The 27,613-nt window shown below is 40.9% G+C and overlaps 1 protein-coding gene across 1 annotated transcript in view; it reads left to right on the forward strand.

The window, feature by feature from the left end:
- The first annotated feature begins 5,196 nt into the window (after positions 1-5,196).
- The window catches only part of EPB41L5 (erythrocyte membrane protein band 4.1 like 5), a 103,800-nt gene continuing 81,383 nt past the window's right edge, over positions 5,197-27,613 (forward strand). The window contains exons 1-3 of the mRNA XM_054972993.1: positions 5,197-5,276; positions 10,970-11,154; positions 18,751-18,855. Of these exons, the coding sequence (XP_054828968.1) occupies positions 10,972-11,154; positions 18,751-18,855 (288 nt within the window). The 5' untranslated portion in view covers positions 5,197-5,276; positions 10,970-10,971. The remainder of the gene's footprint in view (positions 5,277-10,969; positions 11,155-18,750; positions 18,856-27,613) is intronic.

The following is a 27,613-nucleotide window of genomic DNA, read 5'->3' on the forward strand; positions in this document are numbered from 1 at the left end:
CCTCCCTTGAAGGGGCAGAAATGGAGTGCAGATCTGTGGACTCAGTGGTGCAAATGGATGACGCGGTCCGCTACCCCATGGAGTTCCTCAGCACGCTCAACCCTCCTGGCTTCCCAGCCCACAAGCTTCTCAAAGTGGGGGCTCCAGTGATGCTGCTCCGGAACCTCAACCCATCCAAACTCTGCAATGGCACCAGGCTGTGAGTGAAAGCCCTCCACAGGAACGTCGAGGCCACATTGTTCACCACCAGTGCTCGGGGTTGGGCGGGAGTCAGTGTTCATACCATGCATACCACTCATACCATCAGATGATCCTAGCACCTGAGGAGAAAACCACCAATGTGGTCCACAAGAGGTCCTTCAGTAGAAAAAAACCAGTTGCATGTATTTTTCACTTTATTTCTTGCACTACAATCTTTACCTTTTAAAAATCTCTTCAATAAATGTTACATTTCGAAATTCACTTCATCAGTTTTCGGCATCAACACGCATGACCCTTTCTTTCTCTTGGGTAGATTTTGCCTTTAATCTTTCTCTTACACTTTCTGGGTAGATTGCTGCCACCAGGAAATTATATTCCAAGATATTTTACTTAAATTTCCCCTTTGGTAACATGCACAAGTGTCAGGCCCCTTCATGGTACTATGCAGCCTTGAGGATAGGAATAAAGTTTCATAGACACAGTCACACAGACCTTCTCTCAGGCTTCACACACAGTTTGCCTGCTTCAGATATCAACCTCTCACTCAAATACACATAGACTTTCTTTCTCAGGTGCACACACAGTTTGCCTGCTTCGAATAGAATGAATATATAGTCTCACAGACGCACACAGTTCAGACTTTCACACAGGTTGCCTTTCTCACAAAAATACATGGACACTCTCAGGCTGCACACAGCTCACATCTCTTGTTCTGACTATTCTCTCCTTCAGTAACTAAAAACTACATTCACTCCACCCACTCTCTCAGTCATATCACTCACTCATCCCTCTCACCCCCACACTTCATCTGTACCACACCAAGCATTTAAAGACACACACACACTTAAAATCTTTACAAACATGCTTTGCTTTTATTCAAACAACTTTTTGAAGCTGGGTACTATGCTATTTACTACAAAACCAACTAAAAAACCCCCCATAAACCAAAAAATGTTACATACCCATAAATATTATAACAACTTAAAGTAGTAAAACACTGTAGCAAATCATCCGTATCAAGCGTGTGTGTGTGTGATATATGAAAAACTGTTGAAAATGCACATAGTAAACCACATTTTAAAATAACCGCTTTTCAAATAGAAATCTAAGGCCGAATCCACGCTTCCCTACCTTCCGGTTTTCCTGCATATTTATTGCGCTGGATTCTATCCCGCAATGTCCCAGGCTGTGTACACATTCCCTTTCTTACTGAGTCAGCGTCGCGCTATGCTTCGTTCACATCCCTGGGAGAATAGCGGGATAAGGAGTGGATCTAGATCTGCTGTCGCCAATGACGACACGACTTTTTTTAATTTAATGAGAGATTTCCACTATATCGATTTTCCGCTGTATTGCAAATACGTTTGATTCATAGAAAACACCACACTGCATTGCATGCTCAGGCCATGCGAGACTGAAGTAGTATATTCTGTTGGTCAGGGAGCCCTAGGAGAGCACAACTATATTTATAGGACAGCAATTTTTCGCTATCCTGATGATTTTTTTAAAAAAAAAAATTAAAAAAAAACCTGGAAAGAGTCAATCTTTGCAGCCACAGTCCACTTATTGGAAATTACCTAGGCTGTCCTTCGGCAGTAAAACATTATTCGCTGTAATAAAAATGGTGCCCCCCCCCCATGCCTCCACAGGCTTTTTACAACACTGCTTTACAAACCGCTTGGGGATTGCGCAATAGCGCTAGGAAAGCACCCTTTAAACAAAATAATAAACTGGAAGAGGGTGCGGGCATGCCTCGGACAGAGTTGGGACCATAAGAATTGCTTGGCAAAGAGGAACAGTATTCCGGAAAGGTAAGAAACAAGGAAGTGGGCGTGGTTAAGAGGGGGTGGTCCCTTTGTGAACCGCTTCTATTTGTTCACATCCACAGTGAGAACTGTGCAAGAGAAGCATTGGAAAGCATGACAAATTCGACTGAGGCGCAGCGCAACATATGCGAAAGAATGGCAGGATTGAGGTGAGAGTATGTGAACAGCCCTCTGAGAATAAATGGCGGGAAAATAGCGGCAAACTTGAGCCGTCTGGATTCAGCCTAAATCTAAGACATAAACAAGCTGTAAGTACATCATAACATATATAAGACAAAACCTACCATGGTATGAAGCTGCCACCTCAGGTGATGCATAGGAATTAATACACAGGGCAGCAAACTTTAGAAGGTTTTTTTTTACTCTTACAATGTTAAAAAAGGACCTGTAGGTGGCATGCATTCATTTGATCCTGAGAAAGTGTATGTAAATAACTAATCATTTCTTCAGAGTGCCGTTGTGTTACAACTGTGGCAAACAGGGTTTTTTAGTGATAACTCCTATCCTTTATGTATACAAGAGCACAGATAGTCATGGGAAAGTGGCATGTTGTATACTTGTGTTCTAAAGAGAAAGTTCTAGAACATGCATAAGAACAGTTCTTCCCATTGCAGTCCTGCTGTAGTAAGATCTTTTTGGTGCCCATCCAAGACAAACTCATGTCTATGGAAAGGGGAGGGAATATTTAACTGTGCCTCAGTCAGCCAAAAAACCCTGCAGATGTAACCTTCAGAAATGAAATTATCTGATGCTGACAGGGTTGCGTTTCTTTATCTTCTTAAAGAATCTAAAGGAATTGCTTGAACTTTAGGTTCTAAATCACTCAGGAACAAAAAAAAATCTTGAATTTCTCAGTTGAGTAGCCTTATTAGGCTGTAGTGGTAGAACGAAATTCTACTGGGCTCAAATTTTGTTCTTGAAATTCTGACTCACAGGTGACTCCCTACAAAATGACACATTGTGAGCTGGCTTGTTCTATTCAAATGATATACTTAAATGTATGTAAAATACAATGTAGCTTGATCAGTCTCCACCTTTTGACTGAAACTATCTGTGACAACGTCTGAACCTGAAGTTTTGGATCAACCCGATTCATTCTTGACTTTCCTGTCTCTTGATACTATTAATGGAGTGACTGCCTTTTGACACACTTGTAGCATGCTTAGCTAGTGTTTATTGCTAGAACCCATGAGGGAGTGAAGCATGTTTCCTGTGCTGTGCAAATGAAACAGGCTGCCTTGGTTTTCTTGAGCAGCTAGCATTCCAGCCTGTTGCAATCAATGCTGTATTACCCTCTAACCTGTCATTCCTAGGGCCTATGTAGCCAAAGGTGTTGGTAGACTCTATCTTGAATTAAAAGTGGATAAGAATTAAAAGCAACAAAATGCTGTTTTCATTATGAGACAGCTAAGTCTCCATGTGAAAGTGTCACACCCCTTAATCGAGGACATGTCTTTAATGAGCTCCCCATGTTCAGGCCAAAATGAACCACCGTTGTTTGAAGAACAATAATGTTAATTTATTTCCTCTCAAGGGTGTACCTTACAATACAGACATGCCTGGTAACCTGATCATCTTTCATTAGCAGGATAACTACATCTTCGCCATTAGTATTCCCCTTATAGAAACTCAGATACTCAGAAAGCCTAGTTCCCAGGACTAACAGAAAAGGGTGTGAATTTTACAAGGGCTCACTTTTAGTTGGCAGTTTAATTTTAGTTTCACTTTGAGAATGTTCCTCCTCCACTATGACTTGATACAACTGTTCTTCCACCATGACTCTTGCCTACATTCACACTTTAGATCAGGCAACATACGAACCTTTCTGACTTGCAATCTCCCACCCTCCCATCTCGTGTGCTCCTTTGTTCCAACCTCTCTGTTGGCTACCTTCCTGTCCTCCCTTTTTCCTTTTGCTCCTGAGCATCCTGCTTCTTCTCTCCCCTTCCTTCTGTCTCTAGCAATGTTAGTCTGCCTCACCCCCCTCTGCTATGCTTTTTCCTCTCTTTTCATACAATCCCCCTCTTGCTTGCAACACCTCTTTCTTCCTTATCTTCAGCTTTTCTCTTGGGGGACACCACACACATACCCATGGATGAATTCTACTTGGACTCACTGTGGGTGAACTAGTTCCAGTAGACATTTTTACTTGTTCTCCATTGGATTCTCTGATTTGTGTATCTGATTTCTTTTTCATTTGCATCCCCTAAATTCACTACATTGCATTTCTGTGATCTATTTTTTCCTTTTGCATTTCTGTCTATCCTTGGATCCAGTAAAGATCAAAATTAGTTCAATTAAAAGTCCCCACCCCCCTTGATGGTCAAAGCACTACCTCCTATAACTGTTACTATTGCTGCAGATGCAGGCAGCATTTTGACTTGCTGCAGGTCAGTGTGGAAGTGAGGATGCACTCCATAGCATCTGAAGAAGTGCTCAGTGCTCAGTGGTCTGCGGAAGTTCACATTGGAACAAGATTTTGTTAGTCTTTAAGGTTCCCTGGCTCCTGTTTGTTTTAGGTGTGGATGTGAGTGATTCTACATAGTCCAATTTTTGTTTTTGTTGCAACAGGCTAAAGTACCACACGCTCTCGAAATAATCTAAACCGTGGTGGCTGCATTATACTGAGGATGCAGGTTATTCTAGTTGTATTAAGAGAATGCGAATATGATCTTGGGGACATAGTACTAGCAAAGAAATGCATCATCCAGGTAAGGTTACTTCAGTTTCAATTCCTACCGCCCCCCCACCCTTGTCTTAGCACCCTACGACACACAGATATTTAAAGATGAATCTTGTGATGCATTTTTTATTATGAGGTCCAAGATAAATATAAAAAGACTTCATATGTATACAAAGTGTTGAATAAACAACTCGGTCTAATTGTGATGCATTTTTTAAAAAGCAGCCCTTGACTAAAAAAGAAGTCGCTGCAAGACTCAGTTGTAACTTTCGCTGTGGGAACTACATGAAAGTGTCTTCGGAGCTGGCGTCCGTTTGTAGTAAGCTGCCTTTTGGCTTTATTCTCCTTCCTTTCGCAGCTCACTGCCGCAGCGGGTGCTTTAAGAGGAGGCCCAGCCGGAGGTGGGGAAAACACAGGAGGAGGAGGAGGAGGAGGCGGCTCCTTGGCCTGGCTGAGCGGCCATTTGCCTCCGCCCCTCATCGCCAACCAGGCTTCGCTCCCTTCGACGCCGCCGGTCGGGTCGGAAAGAGGCGAAGCTGGGAGAGAGCGAGGGAGGCGGGAGGAAGGTAAGTGGGGGCGATCGCTTTAGGGCTGCTTTTCAGGAGGGGACGTGGCCTGTGCGTGAAGAAGAAGCGCCTTTTCTCTTTGAGCCCGACCAGTTCCCCGCTCTCCAGTTCCTTTCCCGTTCCCCTGGCGCTTCTTCGACTCCAGGGCTTATTTGGCGACCACCTCCCCTCCCTCCCTGCCGCCTCAGAGCGCGGGTTGCCTCAGACAGGCTGTGTCTTTAAGCAGCGCCGCAATATTTTGAGACCCGCCTGTGGAAGAGGGTCTCATGCCCCTTCAGTTTTTTATGTCTGGAGTGGGCGCCTTCCACGGACATCAGGCTCGAGAACAACCTTCGCTCTCCGCCCCCCCCCCCCATATCTTTGTGTTTATTGCCGTTTAAAGTCGATTCCAGGGAGACGCCTGTAAAGTGCGCCGTGTTTCAGAAGGGGTGGCCAGATGGGATTGAGGGACTGATCGATCTTGAAGCGAAGGGATTAAAAACTCCTGTTTGAGAGGAGGTTTCTGCGTTTAAATGACCACATTTCCTTGACATTCAGTAATATACATCGGTACTCATCTTGTGTACATGTTTAAATCCCGCTCCTGCATTTACTTTTGCTCTCTAGATTCATACCTATCCTTGTGGGATGTGTTGGTAACTGTATTTACAGCCTAATTCTGTGCATTTTTATTTGGAAGTCCTGTTGATCTCAGTGGGGTTTACACCTAGGTAAGTGTGCATAGGACTGCAGCTGTACAGTGCCATCCTAAGCAGAGTTACCCTCTTCTAAGCCCATTGACTTCAGAAGGTTTAGAAGGATGTGACTCAGTTTAGGATGGCACTGTTCATTTCCCATTTCTTCAGAAGATTTAGTTACTGCTCCTAGGCTATCTCCTCTGAGTCTGAACCTGCTAGTATCTGTACTCTTTATTCTCCATGGGCGAACTGCTTTGAGTATTGGCTCATTTTTCATCTTCTAGCTGGTTAATTTTTAAACAGAAAGGTGTTGAACTCAAATATGCCTGGAAGCTGTACCTCTTGCTGTCAGATATGTGTGCATAAGTGGTAATTCCTCGGGAGGGAAAGACACTTTTTACTGGTGCAGACACTATTCACTTAATTTATAGTCTGCCTTTCTTGCTCCATCTCTAAGTGGATTACACAATTAAAAAGTGCAATAAGAGCAGGAAAGAGTACAATAAAATTAGATTATGTTATTAGAGAGCAACACGCTAAACAGTGTAATTTATTTTATTTATTTATATCCTGCCTTTCTCTCCAGTGAGGACCCAAAACAGCTTATATCATTCTCCTCTCCTTCAAACTATCCTCACAACAACCCTTTGAGGTAGGTTAGTCTGAGAATGTGTTATTGGCCAAGATCATCCAATAAGCTTCCATGGCAGAGTGGGGGTTAGAACCTGGGTCTTGTAGATCCTAGCCCAGCACTCCAGCCACTATACCATGTTCATGCTCTTTAATATATATAATGAATAAGGATGAGCATGTATTTCTTCCTGGTTTGGGGTGGCTATATTCCACATGTGTATCCTTATCTAATATATTTTAACTATTTAACCTTCCATCTTAATCACTTTGTACAGGATAAAATTCCTGCATGGAGTAGGAAATAAACACACGTATGGGAACTGTATGCAATTGCCTGTGTTCATGGGAGATTTATGCACTTCCTTACATAGACATGGTATTTTTCAGGTCTGTTCTGATGATAGCCCAGTAGCTGGGTTGACCCGAAAAATGCTTATATGAGAACAACATTATGACTATGTTGGGGACCAGTAGAGCTGCTTGCTGACTTTGGGACATAGTAACAGTGATTCCTTGATTTTTCTGGGTACTTAATTGACTTGTGTTCCTAAAACAAAACTACATTCCAAATCTTTTCTGGTTGGTTTTAGTCTCTAAATGCTAACTTACCATGACATGGTTTGAGAATTCTTATCTTAAATACATTTAGTCCCTTCTGGAAATTTTTCTGATCTCAGCCTCTTGTGCCCCACTGATGCTTTGACATACTTAATGCACAACAGGGAACAGAAAGAAGTTCCAAAGTATTGCTGTTGAAGGGTCTGTTCTTTACTTGGAGAGCATGAAACATTTTGTTAGGAAAGGAAATTGAAGCTAGAGCTGTTCTGCAGTTAGTTGTTTTGGACGGCTGTTACTTATTAAGAAACAATGACATACTGTGTGTTTGCCAGCTTGGATATTTGCATGAATCAAAAGAAAACTGAGATTTGTTAATTGCCTAAATTTGAGATCCAGAGGAGTTAGCCGTGTTAGTCTGTAGTAGCAAAATCAAAAAGAGTCCAGTAGCACCTTTAAGACTAACCAATTTTATTTTATTGTAGCATAAGCTTTCGAGAATCAAGTTCTCTTCATCAGATGCCTGAACCGAACTAAATTTGAGATTAATTGGTGCTGTTATAGTTTCTTCTTTCATCTTTCTTTTGTCTTCTGTTTCTTCTGTACCTGTAGGATCTTGGTTCTTGAAGTTCTTTTGGAGATACTACATTATGCTAGCAGGATGACTTCTTGTCTGTGATGTTGCATTAACCCACTGGCTCCAGTGCTGGGTCTAATAGTGTTCAACAATGACACTTCAGTGTCTTTCTGCAACTCCATCACAGTCATTCACATTCAATATGCATGTTAGCCATACCATTTAAAGAAGAGGTCAATGGCAAGAAGGGGAAAATGGCTGGGAAAGTAGATTATATGGAGGGAACTCATGCACAGAATTCCTTCCATATAACCTGCTTTCCTAGCCATTTTCCTCTTCTTGACAAATCCCATGCCATGACTGATAATGCTGAAGGATTTTTCTTGCTAAAGCAGCAGCAGCTGGTGGTGACCAGCTCTTTTCAGATGTGCACACACGTCTGCAGATTTTCTGTGCTGGGGAGAAAGCCATGGCTCAACACAGACATGCAGTAAAGAAAGTGGGTGAGATCTTACAATGCAGTGCGGTCTCATAATATCTGGTTATGAATATTAGTTTGATAGTTGTAGAAAGTTTACCTGGGTGGAATGAGCTTGGACTCTTCCTGTGATTCTAAATAATGACATTATTTGGATCTCGTTTGAATAAAGTCATGCTGTCCAACGATTTTGTATGGAAGGGTACAGTGGTTAAAGCAAATAGATTGCATGCAAAAATTCCTCGTTTAGTCCATAGTACCTCCAATTGAGAAGGAAAAGACCTTAGTTAAAACCTTGAAGACCTATTCCTAATTGCAGTAGACAACACTAGGCAAAGACTTTTCTCAATATAAAACTGGTGTTTATGTTGAGATTTCAGACTGTCATTTTGAACTAAACAGGTGTTCTGAAGAATGTGCTGTTAAAAAAAAGTCTCTTCTGTTTAAGTAGAATGGATTTTAAAATGTTAGTAGATATTACTGGATTATAGTGTAATAAGTGTCCATTAATATTACTACAGCTTATGCCACAAGCAATCTCTCTGGAGTGATTTAAAATTTAAATCTTCCAGTTGTGCTAACTTGACCTTTTAAGAATTCCAACCACTCACAGCGATAGCATGTGTCAGGCAAGTCCAGACAGACACAAGGTGGGAAGGCATATGGGATAGTTTATCCTTTTTGGCTCATGCTTGAGGATGAAACTCTGTCAGAGACCTAGATTGTTTGGATTCACCTATGAGTCATGCAAGGTGCAAACTCTACAGCACTCTTAATGTAACATATGTGGATGGGTTAGCTTTTAAGTGACTCAAAAACTTTATGGAATCTGCCTGCAGACTTGGATTTGCTTCGTAGTAAAAACAGAGTTTAAGATGTATGTCCAATTTCTTGATTCCTAAAATAGCAATGTGAATGAGTGGGGTATTCTTGAAGTCACTGGATCATCTGATCAGGTTCTAGGTCAGCGATGGCGAACCTATGGCACGTGTGCCATGGCATGCATAGCCCTCTCTGTGGGCACACGAGCCAAGTTGCCAGATCGCTAGTTCCAGGGCTCATTTGGAGGGGGAACGCCTGGAACAGCGTTCTGAGCAGAGATCACATGGGTTTTGGCCCTGCCCATGTGATTCCTTTTCCTCAAGGCTGCCTCCCTGCTGCCCGTCTCTTTAGCAGCAGGAAGCGGAGGCAGCAGCCAGGCTGCTGGGGCTGGCTTTCTAAAGAAGAGTAAGCTGCTTTGATTTAACTTGCTTTACTTTCAGTCGTGGCTCTTGAGCGAGAGAGAGAGAGAGAGAGAGAGAGAGAGAGAGAGAGAGTGCTGCAAGCAGGGCTGCTGGTCTAAAGAAGGGCAAACTGCTTTGATTTAACTTGCTTTACTTTCAGTCGTGGCTCCTGGGTGAGTGAGTGAGTGAGTGAGTGAGTGAGTGAGTGAGTGAGTGAGTGAGTGAGAGAGAGAGAGAGAGAGAAAGAGAGAGAGAGAGAGAGAGGTTAATTAGTTGGGACAACTGTATGAGTTGTTTTTTTTTTTAACTAAAACCTCAGTATTCAGGTTTAATTGCAGTGCCGGCACTTTGAAATAAATAAGTTGATTTTGTGTTGCAGTTTGGGCACTCGGGCTCAAAAAGGTTCGCCATCACTGTTCTAGGTGAATCCCAAGTATTCATAAATTAATGTATGCCAGAACCAGCAAAACCAGAGGCCAGAAAATATTTTTGACTTCGCTCTATGTTGAATACAACACTCCCTGCATTTTCCCTCCTTTCAGGAGAGCAACTGTTGCATCCTAAAGCAGAATGTTTAAAGAACACTGGAGTTCACTTGAACTATCTGTCATTATTGTGAGTGACTAATCCTGTTTAATGCCACAAAAAACTTAAATAGTAGGGTTGGCACTAAATTACCTGCCATTTTTTACCATTCTTAGAGGAGCATTGTTCTAAATGTTCCCTTTCAAAATGTGTTTTTATCCTGCCATCAGTATAAGCACTTCCATCATTGTGAAACCAAAAGATGTGATAAAGATTCTTTAATTTAAAAAGAAAGCTGCCTGGTATTGTGACTTCTTTTGGAAGGAGAAAGTGACAACTTTCTCCCATATGAACCTGACAGTCCACTCCAGTCATCTTTGCATGCTTCATGCCCTCCTGCTTCCGAGGCTAGATAGATGGCAACCCGAGGAAGGGCTTTCACGGCTGGGGCACTGAAACTTTGGGACTCACTCTGCAAGGAGATGCATCTGTCTACTCTGTCATTGTCTTCTTTGAAGACTTTCCTGTTTATTTTTGTATATCCCCTACTTGACTCTTATAGGGCCTCCTACCTGTTTGTGTTTTGTACGCCTGTATGTCTTTACTGTTTTGTTAAATATATATACATATAAATGCTGTTTTAATGTGTCTGATGCCTTGATGTTCGCTACCTTGGGGATCCTGTTTGGGGGAAGGGCAGCATGTAAATGTCTTAAATAAATAAATATGATAGCATCTACAAGGAAGACCTGGCTTCCCTGAGTCTTCTTGGTACAAGTTCTTTCTTCCATATGGTTTATGGAACCAGTGCTTCTGGTAGCATTAAGCTAAGTTTACTTAGCTTAGAGGATGTGACAACTTAAGGAAAATTATGAATATGCATCTTTGTGAGAGTTTTTTTCCTAAAATGCAAGAACATCAAGAAACTTAGTGGAATGTGAATGTATAATGGCCTTGACTATTTTGAAACATTTCATTGTTCTTTCTCTTCTTCAATTTAAAATTTCTTTTCTTGGCCTATTTAGTAATGATGCTGAGTTTCTTTCGACGAACACTTGGGCGCCGGTCTATGCGCAAACATGCTGAGAAGGAGCGGCTACGAGAGGCTCAGCGAGCTGCAACTCATATTCCTGCTGCTGGAGACGCAAAATCCATAATTACATGCAGAGTTTCTTTACTGGATGGGACTGATGTCAGTGTGGACTTACCGGTATGAGAGAACTGTAGTTCCTTTTCTCAACATTGCTTACTCATGTTTGAAAGAGTGATGGTATTGGTATGTGGCTTTTTGAAGCCTCTAGACTGGATAAGACTTTGATGTGTGAAAGATAGGCAACCATGCAGAAACTATCAACTGGTGCTGAAAGGTGAAAAGATTATTTTACAGCAGTTGATTGTCCCTGAAATCAGATACTTATAAATCTTATTTTCGTTTAGGTGACAGATTCCAGAATGGCGGTCACCTTTGTTTCTTGCATCTGTGGTACCTTAAAGATTAACAAAGGTGACCGCCATTCTGGAATCTGTCAATCTGGTTCCCAAGCCAATTTCCACAATGAATGACCTCCACTGGGAGAAAAAGGAGCATGCATCCTTGCTGATCCTCCTAAACCTTTCAGCTACTTTTGAAACCATTCTCTGTATTATCTTTCTAGATACTCTGTCTCTAATGGGAATCGAAAGCGCTGTACTCTGACAATTCCTCTTTTGTGCACTGAACAGATTCCAGAATATGATGCTAAGGGATGGTTCCACAGGGATCTATTCTGTCTCTCTGCTATTTACCATCTTCATGAGACCTTTGGGGGGAAGTTATCTAGGGACTTCAGGTGTCATAATTAATATGCAGATGTCACCTTATTTTCCATTTTCATTGGATCCAGGTTTAACTCTAGATGAATGTAACAGGTGCTTGGAATGGGCTTAATTTGGACCATTAAAACTGAATCTCAGTCCCAGTTGCTCTGGGTGACTTGTTCATCATGCCATGGAGGGTTTCAACCAGAGCTTAATGAAGTTTCCCTGCCTCCTTAGTGTCTGGTTTGCAGCTTGAGCCTGCTGATAGATCCAGATTTACTAATGGGCATACAAGTACTGTCCATATGTACTATTTAACAACTTTGATTGGTGCACCAGCTCAGTGTGGAAAGAGAGATGTTGGACAAATTACATGCTTTGTTATGAGGGACTATCCTTGAAGAATATTCAAAATTTATCCTGGTTGACAGCACAGTGGCTAGGTTTCTAGCTGGAGCTCACTATGATGAATTTATCATTTTGATGCTTAACCGTAGACTGATTATCTGATTATGGGCACAATTTAAAGTGATAGGTTTGTTTTATACAGTCCTGAGTAGTTGTCGAACAAGCTATCTGAACCATTGATCTCAAATGAATGTGTATTTCATTTAATGCCATTGCTTTAGAGCAGTGTGGTTCCTCCTCTAAAGGATATGCAAGTATTATTAGGAAGAGGGCGTATTCAGTAGTGGTGTCACTGCAGTACAGTTCTGTCTGCAGGGAGAATTGCCACATGTCATTTTAGAAGCTAGGGTAAGACTATATCCAGATGTCACAAAAAGCCAGAAGTTCCTTGTGATGGGCACAAACCAGGCTTATGTTGTTGTGCATGTACTCTTTCCTTCTTCCTTTCACTTATAGATCATGATCAGATGTCATGCTTTTGACATTTTTTCAAACTAACTTGAATTTGTTGTGCCTAAATACAGAATTTGCTTCTTTCCTAATAACCAGGATTTTTAACCATTGTGGTTTAGTGTACTGGTTACTGAGAAATAAACTTCAGTTTGTTTTTGAGCATCACCACTAACTGAAGTTGGTTAAAGACTTCTGTCATAAACAACCTTTGATTTGTTCATGATGTCTGAATATACCTATGGCTATCTTGTTTGCATGACCACCTGATAACAGTTGATTTTTATTGGCCAGACATTTGAATTGATAGTTTTGCATTTGATTTCTAAATGCTGCTTGTCTGTTCCTAGAATGATTGGGTTGGATCCAGTGGAAAAATTAACAGTGAGATGGCAGGGCAGATCTTTCTCTGCCTACTCCAAGTAACCTGTTGTTTGCTTTTAAAATCTACTTGGAGGGCCTTGCAAACAAAATCATTACTTCAGCAATGAGGGTAAATTGGATAAAATCACTTCCGTCTTCCTCCTCTGCTAATGGAAGCCACTAACTGAAGAAGGGATTTGTGTCCGATTTCCCTATTGTCACTAAAGTGCCAGATACTGTTATGATGCTCTCCTGACCTTCTGGGAGAATTTTTAGAGTTAATGGCAGACTGCTTATGGAAGCAAGCCTTGGAAAAATGAACTCCAACAAAACTTTCTAGATCCAACCATATATTGTTGTTGCAGTTTTATCATGTTTTTTATTTTAAGTTCCCTTTAAGGTAATCTGTAATGGAAAGATGAGTGTTATTTTTTAAAAACTCATAGTACCTATTTCTTTGGAGTCTCTTATTTCACAGAACCCTTATCTTGGCAGGCATTCACAAATGATAATATGGCAAAAAAATGTCAGGTCAAATCTACTTGGCATTTCAGCCAAAAAACCCTCAGAACTGGATATTATAAGCAGTATGAGGAGTTGTGCTCGTTCATATACAAGCTGTCTACATGATCTTACATCTATATGTACCTTCCTTGCATTTACGTAAAAATAGCGCTTGATTCTTATTTTAGCATTGTTAATCCGTCATGCTAAAGGAATTGCATGGTAAGATTAGAACCTTCGAAGTTAGATGAGAGTAAAACACTTTTTTTTGCTGTACTGTGGAAGATTGTGAAGGAATCTGCATAGAGATCCATACCTATGCAAATAAGAGCAAGTAGTAATACACACCAATGAAGGTTCTGTTAAATAGACCCCTTCTAATGAGTGGGCAGCCTGATCTTTTTGCTGGATTTAGCTATAGAAGTGAAATAACAGATTTCTTGCCGCAGCAACATCCTTCCTAGTCGAGCAAGGCCCTGTGCGATAAGCTGAGCCCGATGCTAGAGGTACTACTTCCAAGCCCTTCCAACCTATCTCTGTGCTTTGCAAAGTGAGACTTTCCTAATTCTGCCTCCTGTAGCCCACTCAGCCCACTAAAATTTTGTTTGTGAGCAGATCTTTGCCCTCATTAGGGGCAAAGTGGGGGTCCGTTTGTGTAGGGGAATCAGTGGCATTTCATCATTTGAATCTGTGTAATTTGATACAGAAGATACTAGTTTAGAATTTTTTCCTGTTCCTATAGGCCTTGGCTTTTCCAGTCATTAGTTCAGTTCACTTGTGTTCTCATGGTATTGTTGGTACTTCTGTTAGTCTGTGAGCTGTTATCTTTGTCCTGTAGCTTCTAAGATTAGAGCAATAAAAATTACTGCCGATTACTTAAAACCTTATTGTCTGTACTTTCATTTCTTAAGTTTGTCTAAATAATATTAGAGTTCTATCTGTATTGGTAAACAGCAAAGATGTGAACAGATCCCTTAAATATTCCATTTTTTCTGAGTAGTACAGTTAAGAGGGAAATTAAAGTTCAAAGATTGAACTTCTTAGGCTTTTGGATTAAGAATCTTGAAGGCAAAAATTTGATCGAGAAGTGTATAAAAGTCAGATAGGTATTTATGCATCCCACTATAATTATACAAAGAATTATTTTATGAAGAAAAAGTATGATGTTTGTACATTGCTATTTGGACAAGGTATCGAGAACAGGGTTTTTTCGTGATATGTTAAAAGTTTGATTAGAGTACAACCAAAGAAGGCTATCTAGCATTAGGTTGAATTAACTGCCATTTTTTTTCTAGAAGCCTCTCAGGCCTTTAATAGAGATCTGGCAGTTGATTTATAGTGCAATCCTATGCCTGCTGAAATTAATGGGATTAAACTACAGTAACTCTGCATAGGATTGCCCTATTAAGTACCTCTAGTATGCAACCCAGTATGGGATGGTCCTGCTGTTAATGTCTGTGTGGTTTTGTCCCTTCTTTCCTTTTGACTGATGCAGCAGTTAGTAGCATTGAAATCTTAAAAGAATCAGAAGGGATCCTGCTGTTTCTCTAAAGGATAAACTTCTGGTCTGTTTTGTGAGTGAAGTAGTTAAACGTGCCAAAGATAATGATTTACAATAAAGTATTAACTGCTTCTCCTTTATATTGGTTCCAACAGGCAGGATGAGGTTATCTTTATAGTTTGGTTCCACTAAAGCTAAATCTGTTGCATGGAAATTGATATGTATTGTATTTTTACATCATGTTCTTCAGATTTCTGGTGTTTCTCAGTGTGTTAGTATATGTCACTGAATAAAAATAACTTGAATTCCATCTTCAGATTACTTCAGTCTAAGACAGATTTGCCTCAAACATTTGTAAATGTATAAATAATTTGAGTGTGTGCACATCTTGCCAAAACTGGATTCAGAGTAAGTCATGAAGCTATGGTATAGTTCTCTAAACCAAGCATAAAAGAACCAATCCATTTTTTAAAAAAAACACCTTGCACTTGTCTTCTAAACTACAGAGAGCTGGTGCACATATAGTTCTCCCAGTCTCTTACCTACATTGGTCATTGAGCCAAATGTTTCCTCCTCTCCTTCAAACTATAGCATCGCCCCCATCAGCCTTAACTGTTACAGAGGCAACAACTTTAACTGAGGTTGAAACAAATGAATGTTCCCACTTAAGTATGGTCAAGGGTGGGAGGATTTGATATACTTGGGAGCAGGGACTGGAGAAGTGAATGTATATATAATTAGGGTCAAGAGATCAATAGCATTATGTTAGTACTCAGACAGGCTATTGGTCTTATGGCCTTCAGGCACCAGATCAAGTTAGTTTAAAATACTTGTATGTGTAAGACCTCTCAACTGAGGATATTTTAAAAAATGGTTGCATAACTGTCACTAATTTAATGAAATCCCAACAGTGCAGTGTCATGATGTAGATACTATAGTATCTTTGTTTCACATTACAATGTGATTTGTGGTTTCTTGTTCTTTTTCTTTAACATCTTTGGAATGTTAGGCTTGGGGAAAATAGAAGTGGGAGCAAAGTTGTAGTGACCCAAACTGTATTGAGGATAATTGCTTTGGGGCATTCATGATTTCCCAGGACTTAGTAATACAAGTCCAATTTTTCCTGTGTCTAGCTAGGCATTTTCCCAAGATTTCTGTCCACTCTAGGTAGGCATTTGGGAAATTTGAATATGAAATAGTTGTTGCTACTGTTTTCTATGAATGCCTGTTCTGTGTTGGGAACTGAGCTTGTTGTCATGAAAGAGGGTTTCTCAGTAAACCCCCAGAAGGAGCTGCCAATTATGGTGTGATTTCTCAATAGTTCATGAGCATGCTTGTTTATTTGAGTTTAGAAGAGAAACTGGTTGAGGAGTGTTCATGTTTCAAGAAGCATTAGTAACTAGTAGGTTAAGATTCTCCTGTGGGTACTTGTACAGGAATGAAAATACAGAGTAAGAACATAAGAGCATCAGTGGTGGATCAGGGCAATGGTCCAGCATCCTCTTTGACAACCACGTGCCACTGGCCCACCAGATGTCACCAGAGGCTCTACAAGCAGAGCATAGAGGTCACACTCTTGACCAAGACTGAGTAGTGACTCAACAAGAAGTGCTACCTGTGGCTGCTGAGCACAGATCCTGCCCACCTTTCCCTTTTCAAAGCAACGACTTCCTTTTTCATTCCACAGGTGCCTTGAAAGGCAGCATTACAAGCAATGCACTTGATGGCACTTTCTGAACTCCTGAGTGTTGGGAAAGCCCTGTTGGACATGTCATGCTGTGTTTCATGATACATGGGGAACAAGGCAGAAAAGAGTATTAACTGCTCTGAGGAGATGTGGGTGGGCATGACAGAGTGAAGGTCCCTCCCCCAGTTTGCCATCTGATGCTACTGCTATTCCTGCCTCAGTACAGAGCCAGCTCAAGGCTGATTAGAATTTCTCCAACTGTTGATAACAAAGCTCCATAATTTCAGAATATCAATGACTAAACTTTCTTAAATTATAAATTACATATACATAAGCAATTGAGGTACTAGTACTCGGCAAGCTTGTCTTGATTGTTATGAAGTGAATTCAGGTAATTAAAAATCTCTGTGTTCAAACAACTATTAAATATAGCATTGTGAATGATGTTTCAGGATTATTTTGTCACTAAGTTGTCAAAGTTTTAAGACCTAACAGGATATACATGTATAATGGAACACTAATGCCTGTTCGGAATCTGCCAAGGATATGGCTGGAAAGAAGGCAGTTTTGAGCATGCTCCTCCATGACAGCTGTGCTCATCTGAGCAGGGCCTTCTGCAGGTACCACCCTGCAAGTGGGCAAAAATCTACATCTGCACATACATGTACATTCTCTCTGGCAGCCTCTACCTTATGGAATGCCCTTCCTGAAGGGATCAGGAAAGCTCCTACTCTCTGGGCTTTCCACAAACGGTGCAAAACTGAATTTTTGCTGTATCTGTGTTAGGGTTAGGTAATAGGGCAGTGCTGTAAAAAGATGGTTCAGCAAGACTCCTATATATTTTCTGTTGCTGTAAGTATGTTCCTACTGAGTAGTTTCCACAATGTTTAATATGTCATTTCAAATTGCATATGTCTTGTTTCAGCGTTGTTTTCAACTCTGTATCTGGATTTATGCTTCTTTTTCAAATCTCTGCTATCTGTGTCATATTGTATTGTTTACTGAATGTCCCAGCCATAGATCGTGTTGACTTACGCTGTGTAATCTGGCTTGAGTCTCAGCTAAAAAGGCAGACTATGCATACATACATGCATACATACATGCATACATACATACATGTAATTCTGTCTTAGTATGAAGAGATTTGGGGGAAGGAGAAGGCTCATAGGATGTGGAAGATGCATTGCATCTCTTTCCAGTGTGTTAAAATTGATTTTTTTAAAAAAAATTAACCTCAGTGGACTGAATCTTTTGCTATGTTTTAAACAATTTTCTCTTAGAGCAGACAGTGAGCACAAAAATCACTTGTACGCTCCCAAGCAATAAAGCCCAGAGGGTTCCTGGTCTTTGCCTTAATTTTATCATGAAGCTTTAAAAAAATCAGAGAAAGGGAATGAAAATGCTCACTGTGCACTTTATCAATATAAAAACCATTTGAATAAAATCTTTGAAACCTTTGGCTATTCCTGAATATAAATGAATATGGCATTCTTCTGATAAGTGGAAATTTCTGGTCCAAACTGTGAACATAAAAACTTACTGGAATACTGTTTGAAAAGCACTTTCTCATTTCCTCCTTGATTTGACTTTTGCGCAGTTCATGTCTTGAGAGTTTTAAGACAACTTGTTGGCGCCAAAAAGCATGCAAACTTTTTTTGCCTACATACATTCCAATTTCTATATGATTAGAATGACTAGAAATACTTTGCCTTTCTATGTTTGAGGTAGCTAAAAATCTAAACAGTAAAAAAAATTGTTAAAAACCAATAAAATGTTAAAACAACTAAAACAGCAGCAATAAAGATAAGAAAAATAAGATGAAATAAAAGAGAATCATAATGGTCTTGGCCATTACTGTTCTTGAAATCTCTTCAGTGAAATGTGCTATTTCTAACTTTGTGTCCTTTTTTTAGTATGCTTCCCCAAACAGTTTTTCTGAGCAGTGGTAGTTCTATAGCAGCAGATAAGACTAATGTCTGAAGAATGTGAGATGTTTTGATAAATTGTCCAGTGAGTGCTTGCAAAATTTGGCTTCAAAAATAAACTTAATCAGCATCTAATTTGTCTCTTACCAATACAAATTCTTGTAATTTCAGAAAAAAGCCAAAGGACAGCTTCTGTTCGAACAGATCATGTACCATCTGGACCTCATAGAAAATGACTACTTCGGACTGCGGTTCATGGACTCTGCACAAGTGGCAGTAAGTGATGCAGGATTTTTTTTCAGTAGCAAATACACAATCATAGTAACATGTGAATGCTTTGAAAGTGACAGGAGATGCTATCAAAGTAGTCTTTCAGTACTTGGTGCTGTATTAGTGTTGTGATCGTACAACCTTGTAGCAAAGATGTTCATGTTATGTTGAAGACTAAACTGGTTGAATGCAACCAGTCCTATTCAGTCCTATTGCCCTTAGACTATATGTGCAAGAATTTGTTTTATTAGTGGATTGCCTAAGATTTTAGAAATTGCATGTTGCTTTTGGCATTGTGTGGTGAAGAAGCATTCATAAAACATATGAACTAGATTAATTAGATCCCAATTAGATTCCACAGCTGTCTGCTGCTTGTTGAGCTGAGGCAGTGTACCATCATGGGAGTATCCCGTAGGAAAAGTGCATTGCTGCTGCTTGTTAGACTGGAGGTCGTATTCTAGTGTTACTAAAACCCGTTTCTCCATTTTCTCTATCATATAAGCATGCATGCTCCTTTGTAGTTTCTTGCATTCTTTCATGAGCTCTCCACGAATTGTCCTGTTTCAGAGGTTAAGAACATGGGAGCGGGGCATAGGGGAGTAGGGGGTCATGAAACCTATCCTACATGGCTTACGGTCACCAAAACCTGACATTCTATCTTGTGGCATTTTTAACTGTAATGTGTGGTGTTATAATAAGTCATAAAACATATAAAGAAAGTCGAATGTTATTCCTCAGGGCCCTTTGATAATATGTTAGTATAGTTAATAACACAGTAGTCCACATACGATAGAACCTTTCTTTCTTGGAAGGAGGTTCTAACTTTTTCATTTTGCTGCTATTGCCAATTTTGCAACAGTGAGTAGGATAAAAACCAATTTTACATCCCAAAGGATGACATGTCCTTTTATATAAAAACAAACTTCTAGATTAGGTGGTATATAATATTACAATCCAATATTTCATTAATAAACTGAATTTCTCAAAGATTGAATTTTTGAACACATTATGTAAAAAATGAACACATTTGAACACATTATGTAAAAAATGAGGCAGTGTAAAAAATCTGTCATAAATGAGCCACATCACCAACACTGATCCCACATATTTACGTATATAGTGGCAAGCCTGAGGAGAGTGAGATACCATTGAAACAAACTTTTAAATAATTTTTCTTTTAAACCTATATAAATAAGTACATAATTCTAAATCCACCAACATTCCTCTAAATCAGTATTGGTCTGGAAGCTCTGTTCTATTTCTAATGTGACACAAATGAGTACTTACTTGATTAAATACCAAGGACTATATTTTAGCAATGCTTTTTCAGGTTAAAAACCCCCGCTGGTACTCATAAGTTTGCACCAATTTCCACCAATCCCCCACCCCCAAAGACTTGGGAGAGCCCCAGAAAAAGTACCTGTTACTCAGTAACGGTGAGTACCACCACAAAAAAGCCCTGTATTTTAATAATTAAAACACCAAGTAGCTAATCAGCAATGATTATAACATCAAATATAGTTTTTGCTCTTAAATTAGTGTAATTCCTAACAACTGGTTTTCCAGAATTCTGATCTGACAAAAACTGAAATAATGATATATCCCCTAATTTTAAAACCACTTCTTCCTAAGTTAATACTTTATCACATTTTCCATGACATCCATATCATTGTTTCAGAATTCAAATTCACCTAAATTCTGAATTTTTTGTGATTGCTTATCAACTAATATCATTAATGGAGAAAGACCAGAGCTTAAAAGATTTATACCATTCTTGGAAAGGGGGACCAGACAAGACTGTCCTCTCTTGCCAGTGCTATTTGCATTTGCTTTAGAACCTCTTGCAGAAGCAATCCGAGATAATAATCAGATACAAGGAATAACAATTGCATCCAACAACTATAAGTCAAGCATGCTTGCTGACCACATGTCAGCACCACATGTCACCATCAAAAATCCAGTAACTGAGTTCTGTGCAATACATATTTATACTATACGTATCTGAGTGCTTTTTCTTCACTAGGTGAAACCTAAATCATCTAGCTAATTTCCTGGCAGTTTCCTCTGTTTCTGTGTTGGTTCCCCAAGCTCTGTCTGCCATGAAAAACCAACTTTTCCTCCTTCTAACTCTCTCTCATAGGTTCTACAGCCTCTCATTGACTGATGCTGCTGAGTATTTTCATATCCCCCCCCCATAGGCTGGGAGTTGCTATGGGTCATCTAGTCCAACCTCCTGCACTATGCAGGAAATTCACAACTACCTCCCCCCCTCTTCCCCATTGTTTTCTCAATACTTTTTATTTTATTAATAAGATTAAAAGCCTAATAAAAGGGCAGAAAAAAGAATAGAAAGGGAGAGAAAAAAGGAGAAAAAGAAAAGAACATAAATTAAAGAAAGGAAAAACAAAGAAAAATAATACATATTAGATTTTCCATTTTCTCTACAACAGCTATAATATCTTTATACACATTATAGTTGTAGTTTTAATACCTCTAAAATTTACCTTTTCAATACTGCCCCCCCTTCTATTTCCCCCCCCAATTTTATCTTAGAAATTGAATCCACAAATCAATTCATTTTTTCTCATCTCATGCAGAAAGTCAATAAGGGGTCTCCAATTAACCATTAAGGTAGACAGTGTTTTATCTCTGATCAGATCTGTAAGTTTAGCCATCTCCGCTAACTTCATCATTTTCACAATTCAGTCATCCATTGAAGGCAATACTATACTTTTCCATTTTTGTGCATATAAAAGCCTAGCCGCCATTGTCATATATAGAAATAGGATATCATGTTTATTTTCTAACTGTTTTCTGTATTATCATATGAATTTGTGACCAATTTTTTTTATTTTAAGAGAAGTCCACCAAAGATGATAAAATGTTCCTTCATGTTGCTCACATTTCCAACATTTGTTTGACATATCTTTACTCATTTTTGCTAATCATTTTGTAAAAATTTTCTTTAAGTGTGGAACTCAAAGTGGATTTGAGCCCCTTTACCCACATATTTTCCCAATAGTGCATTTATATTGTCGAAGGCTTTCACGGCCGGAGAACGATGGTTGTTGTGGGTTTTCCGGGCTGTATTGCCGTGGTCTTGGCATTGTAGTTCCTGACGTTTCGCCAGCAGCTGTGGCTGGCATCTTCAGAGGTGTAGCACCAAAAGACAGAGATCTCTCAGTGTCACAGTGTGGAAAAGGTGTTGGCAGGTCATTTATATCTACTCAGGAGGGGTGGGGTTGAGCTGAGTCATCCTGTAAGAGTTTCCCAGGGTGTGGAATGCTAATGGTGGGAGGCTTCACTGTATCCTGAGGAGGTTCTTTTGCATATGGATTGGTGCTTGATGTGCTAATCTTCTCTGCAGAGCTATTGTCGGGTGTAGAGTGTTTTGTTAGCCTGGTGTTTTTCAGAACTGGAAACCATGCTCTGTTCATTCTTAAGGTTTCTTCTTTCCTGTTGAAGTTTTGCTTATGCTTGTGAATTTCAATGGCTTCCCTATGCAGTCTGACAAAGTAGTTGGAAGTGTTGTCCAGTATTTTGGTGTCCTGGAATAAGATACCGTGCCCTGTTTGAGTTAGGCTATGTTCAGCCACTGCTGATTTTTCAGGTTGTCCAAGTCTGCAGTGTCTTTCATGTTCTTTTATTCTTGTCTGGATGCTACGCTTTGTGGTCCCGATGTAAACTTGTCCACAGCTGCAGGGTATACGGTATACTCCTGCAGAGGTGAGGGGGTCTCTACTGTCTTTTGCTGATCGTAGCATCTGTTGCATTTTTCGGGTGGGTCTGAACACTGCTTGAAGGTTATGCTTTTTCATAAGCTTTCCCATCTGATCAGTAATTCCTTTGATATATGGCAAAAACACTTTTCCTGTAGGAGACTGTTTTTCCTTGGTTGTTTGATTCATCCTGGGTTTGATTGCTCTTCGGATTTCATTTCTGGAGTAGCCATTTGCCTGATGTGCGTGGTTTAGATGATTAATTTCCTCATTCCAAAGTCAAGAGCCTATCATTTCTCAGAAGCATCCATTCCTTCATCCACATTAGACACGAGACAACGAAATACAACTTCAAATCCAGTAAACCTAAACCGCCTCTTTCCTTTGTATCTTGTAAAATTTTGTATTTAATACTGGTTTTTTTCCCCCTTGCCATATAAATGTTGATATATCCTTTTGCCACTGTTTAAATGGTACTTCTGAAGTTAACACAGGTATTGTCTGGGAGAGGAATAAAAGTAAAACATTCATCTTAATAACTGATATTCTCCCCAGCAATGACAACTGTACTTTATCCCTTCTTAACATATCCTTTTTAATTTCTTCGCACGTCTTAACATAGTTATTTTGAAATAGCATACAATTCATCCCTGTCAGCGTGATACCTAAATATTTTTATCTTTTTTTCCCCAACCTTGAAACCTGTTATTCTCATCAGTTCTTCCTGGTTTTTAGTAACCATATTTTTCATTAACATTTTTGTTCTCTGTTCATTTATTTTGAAACCTACCAGAGTATGAAATTCTGTCAACTTCTCCATCAATGTTTCAATTCCCTCTGGAGGATCTTCCAAGATTAAAACTAAGTCATCTGCAAAGGCTCTTAGTTTATACAACTGTTTTTTTAGTTTTTACGCCTCTAATCCTTCCCTCCTGTCTAATATCTCTATTCAAAACCTCCAACACCAAAATAAAAAGAAGCAGTAACAATTGAAAAATTCTCCCCAAAATTCATCTTTTCCAAAATTTGAAACAGGAAAATCAAATTGTCAGAGGTCTTCTCCGCATCCAAGAAAATTAGAACTGCTTGATTTTCATTGTGTTTATCCAAGTATTCCACCATATCCAATACAGTTCTAACATTGTCTTTCAACTGGCTTTTGGGCAAAAAACCACTTTGATCTTCTTAAATAAACTCTTTGACTCCCATTGACCCCTGTTCCATGACCAGAAGACGGCAAAACACCATCAGGATCCCCAGCCAAACTGGCCCGGGGAAAATTGCTACCTGACCCCAAAGTGGCAATCAGCATTACCCTGTGCATGTAAGAAGGGGCCCATGAGAACTAAGCATGGCCCTCCCTCTCATGATCTGCCTGGGTTCACAGAATCAGCATCGCTATCAGATGGCCATCTAGCTTCTGCTTAAAAACTTTCAAAGAAGGAGAGCCTACCACCTCCTGAGGAATCCTGTCCCACTGAGGGACTGCTCTGTCAGGAAGTTCTTCCTAATGTTTAGCTGAAAACTCTTTTGATTGAATTTCAACTTGTTGGTTCTGATCCAATGGCACTTAGCTATCAGCAGTATCTTACTCCTTACATTCTTCAATCTCTTTTCAGTGGGCTATAGGAAAAAAATTAAGCACAGTAGGTTTAGATTGTTCATTCTGTAATAGGCAATATCCCTTTACTTGAAATCATATGGACCAAGAAAAGAATAATCATGGTGTTCCTTTTCCTTATCACTTAAATTAGAATTATTCATTTTTTTTGTTGCAGCATGAATAATAAACAGGAATGGGGAATTAAACCCAGTTCTCCAGATTAGATCGGTATAACACATTTTTAACCCTAACACAGATACAGCAAAAGAATCCACAAACTAAGTAAATTTGGTTTGAATATCTAAGAATTTGAGATTTTCTCAAACAGTTATGACAGCAAATTACTTGCTTACTTACTTACAGAAGTGAAAGCTTTTGTTGATTATTTTGGAGGCCTAATGAAGCACTACAGGTCTTCTTTATTACATGTGAGACTCCTAAAACAAAAAACTTAGGTTAAATTGTTTTGGGAAAAGTACAGCCATCTAATGTCGGAGCTCTTCATAACATTTTCCAGATATAAATTTAAGGAAAACCTATTTAACTACTGTCTTTCTGTGTTAGAGAGACTGCAGTCTATTTATAAATGAGCTCTTAATACTCAGTGGGGAGAACATGGAATGAATTTATATGGCTTGTGATTGTCCCTGGCTGTGACCCAGAAGTTTGGACAAGTTCAGTTGAGAATATAGGGTACGTTTAAATTTTCAGCTTCTGAGGTGTTATGTTATATTAATGAGAAAGATATACTGAAAAAATTCTTTGGTCTCATGAAGTGCCAAGTTTATCTTTCTCACCTGTCTGCATCTGTATGGCCTGATGGTTGTGGAAGTTCAAAATCTGGGGTAAGGGAAGGTATGGAAGACTTCAAAGGTAAATCAGGTTTACTTTCCACAAGGGGTGTGCAGGGCCAGGGTGATTCGGGTTTCCCGATTCAGAATTCCCAAATTGGAAAAAAAATCCAGAATAAAGGGAATTCTGAAGCGGCAAGCAGCTTCGGAATACCCGATTCGGAGAGATTCGGATTTGCTTCGTAAAGATTCGGCCATTGTTTTCTATGGGAAACATGCTCCTGGGTTCCCGGGAGCCTGGGAGGGGGCATTTTCTTTACAAAGCAAACCAAATTAGGTGGGGACCTTCTCCTAACGCTCCTCTAACGACCCCCCAAGTTTCAGAAAATTTGGACTTCGGGGGGCCATGTTATGGCCCCCCAAAGAAGGTACCCCCATCCTCCTCCACTCTCCATTATTCCCTATGGGGAAAAACAAGTGATCTTTCTAGGTGGCTTGAGGTGGCATTTTGCAAGCAAAATGCACCCAATTTTCAGGGGACCTGCTTCTACCTCTCCTCTCACGCTCCCCCAAGTTTCAGGGAGAACCTTCTTTGGGGGGCCATTTTATGGCCCCCCCAAAGAAGGTGCCCCTATCCTCCTCCACTCTCCACTATTCCCTATGGGGGAAAACAAAGGCATTTTCTCAAGGTGGCTTGGGGTGGCATTTTGCAGGCAAAATGCACCCAATTTTCAGGGGACCCTTTCCTACCTCTCCTACCATGCCCGCCCCCAAGTTTCAGGGAGATTGTAGTTTGGGGAGCCATGTCATGGCCCCCCAAACGTGGTTCTCCCACCACCACACCATTCAATTTCTTTCTACTGGGGAGAAGACTTCCATCTACACAGCAGAAACACATGGATTAGGGCTGCCAGTGGCCACAGCCAAAGTCCAGCTACACCACACACACCCCAAGCAACCTATCAGAAGAACCATACCCCCCCCAACCACCCCTGCGGTAACTGGCCAGCCACTCTCCATTGGTTCTTGTTATGGGAAAATCCAGACTTCCACAGCAGGAACACATGGAATGTGGCATCTATGGCCACAGGCATAATCCCCCTTTAAATCTACCCCCCAACAGCCCCACAGACCGAAAGACACGCTCCCCCACCACCCCCAGAGCAGGCTGGCCAGCCACTTCCCATTGTTCCCTATGATGGGAACTAACCTTCACACCTAGAGAATAACACAAACACACATTAAATCAAGTTCAAAAAAAAATATTTTTTAACTTTCAGTTACAGCTTTAAAGGCACACTAGTCTGACACATCACAGCAGTCTCCTGCACAATAGTATCACAGCTTACTTCAAACCAGAGAATCTGTCAGTTCTGAGGTCTTTATACTATGGTAGGCAAACTTCTGGACCCCCACATCAAGCCCACTGAAGTTCTGGGTTGAAAGGCCAGACCCAGGGTCGCCGTGTCTGATGAGACCACTACAGTGAAGTTCTTGAAGGGCTTCAGGACCTCCACTGTCTGGGTGATGGTGAGCCAATCCTCCCGGCTGAACTCACCCACCTGACTTGCAGCATTGCTCTCTGAGAGCCACACCTGGAGTGTGGCCTGCTGCTCCATCAAGTGCTTCAGCATTGCACAGGTGGAATTCCAGCGAGTGACTATGTCAGAGATCAGGACGTGCTCCAGCACGCCTGTCCTGGCCTGTTTCTGGCACAGTTCGTGAGTGGATATCACGCTGCATGAGAAGTGACTCATGAGCCTCCGACATTTCTGCAGGATATACTGGAAGTCATGAGCCGTGGGTTCCTGGGGTTCCAGGGAGGAGCTCACCCCAAGCGTGTCTTTCACCACTAGGTGAAGTTTGTGAGCCACACAGTAAATGCGCTCATGGCTCACCTGACACGCCGCTGTCCTCATGTTGCTGCCACCATCCATCACCATGCACCCCATGGTGATGGGGCCCTCGCCTATCCAGCTATCCAGCTCCCTCCTCAAGGTGTCAGCAATGTTCTACACTGTGTGCGACATGTCGATAACCTCGGCATGGAGCAAGGCCTTGCGGTAGCCGGCCTGGCAGACTCTCATCCTTCCCTGCATCCTGCACATTTGGGCAGGTCAAGATGTTGGACATGAAGTAAACAGTTCTCCCGGCAGTGTGGAACAACTGTGCCTTCACGTGGTCCCTGGCAACCCTGTAAAACGAGTGCACCACAGCCCTGCTCAACGTCGTGCGAGCAGGGATAGTGTACCAGGGAAAGGCATCACGGAGTAGCCCACTGAAGCCAAAGTCATCCACTACGGAGAAAGGCTGACCATCAACTGCAATCATATTGACGAGGTGCCGTGTCACACGCCCGGTCGCCTTCTGGATCCCCTCTTTGGGCACACTACGCCCCAGCGCACCAAGCATCTGCGGCAGAGAGGCTTGGCATCTCTGCCCTACAGGAACCTGTGGGGGGAGAGCACCAGAGGAGCCTGCCTCCTTCTGGCTAGCTGGCAGCCGTGTGGTGCCACTTGAACTCTCCCCCCAAAGAAGCACCGCCTGGTGTTGCCTCTTCAGGTAGTTCCTCATTCCAAATTTAGAGAGATGGTTCACATCCCTGCCACGACTGATACGCTGCCTACAATGCTGGCACTGGGCAAACTGGG

This window comes from Eublepharis macularius, chromosome 2 (assembly GCF_028583425.1).
Source record: "Eublepharis macularius isolate TG4126 chromosome 2, MPM_Emac_v1.0, whole genome shotgun sequence".
Taxonomy (NCBI): Eukaryota; Metazoa; Chordata; class Lepidosauria; order Squamata; family Eublepharidae; genus Eublepharis; species Eublepharis macularius.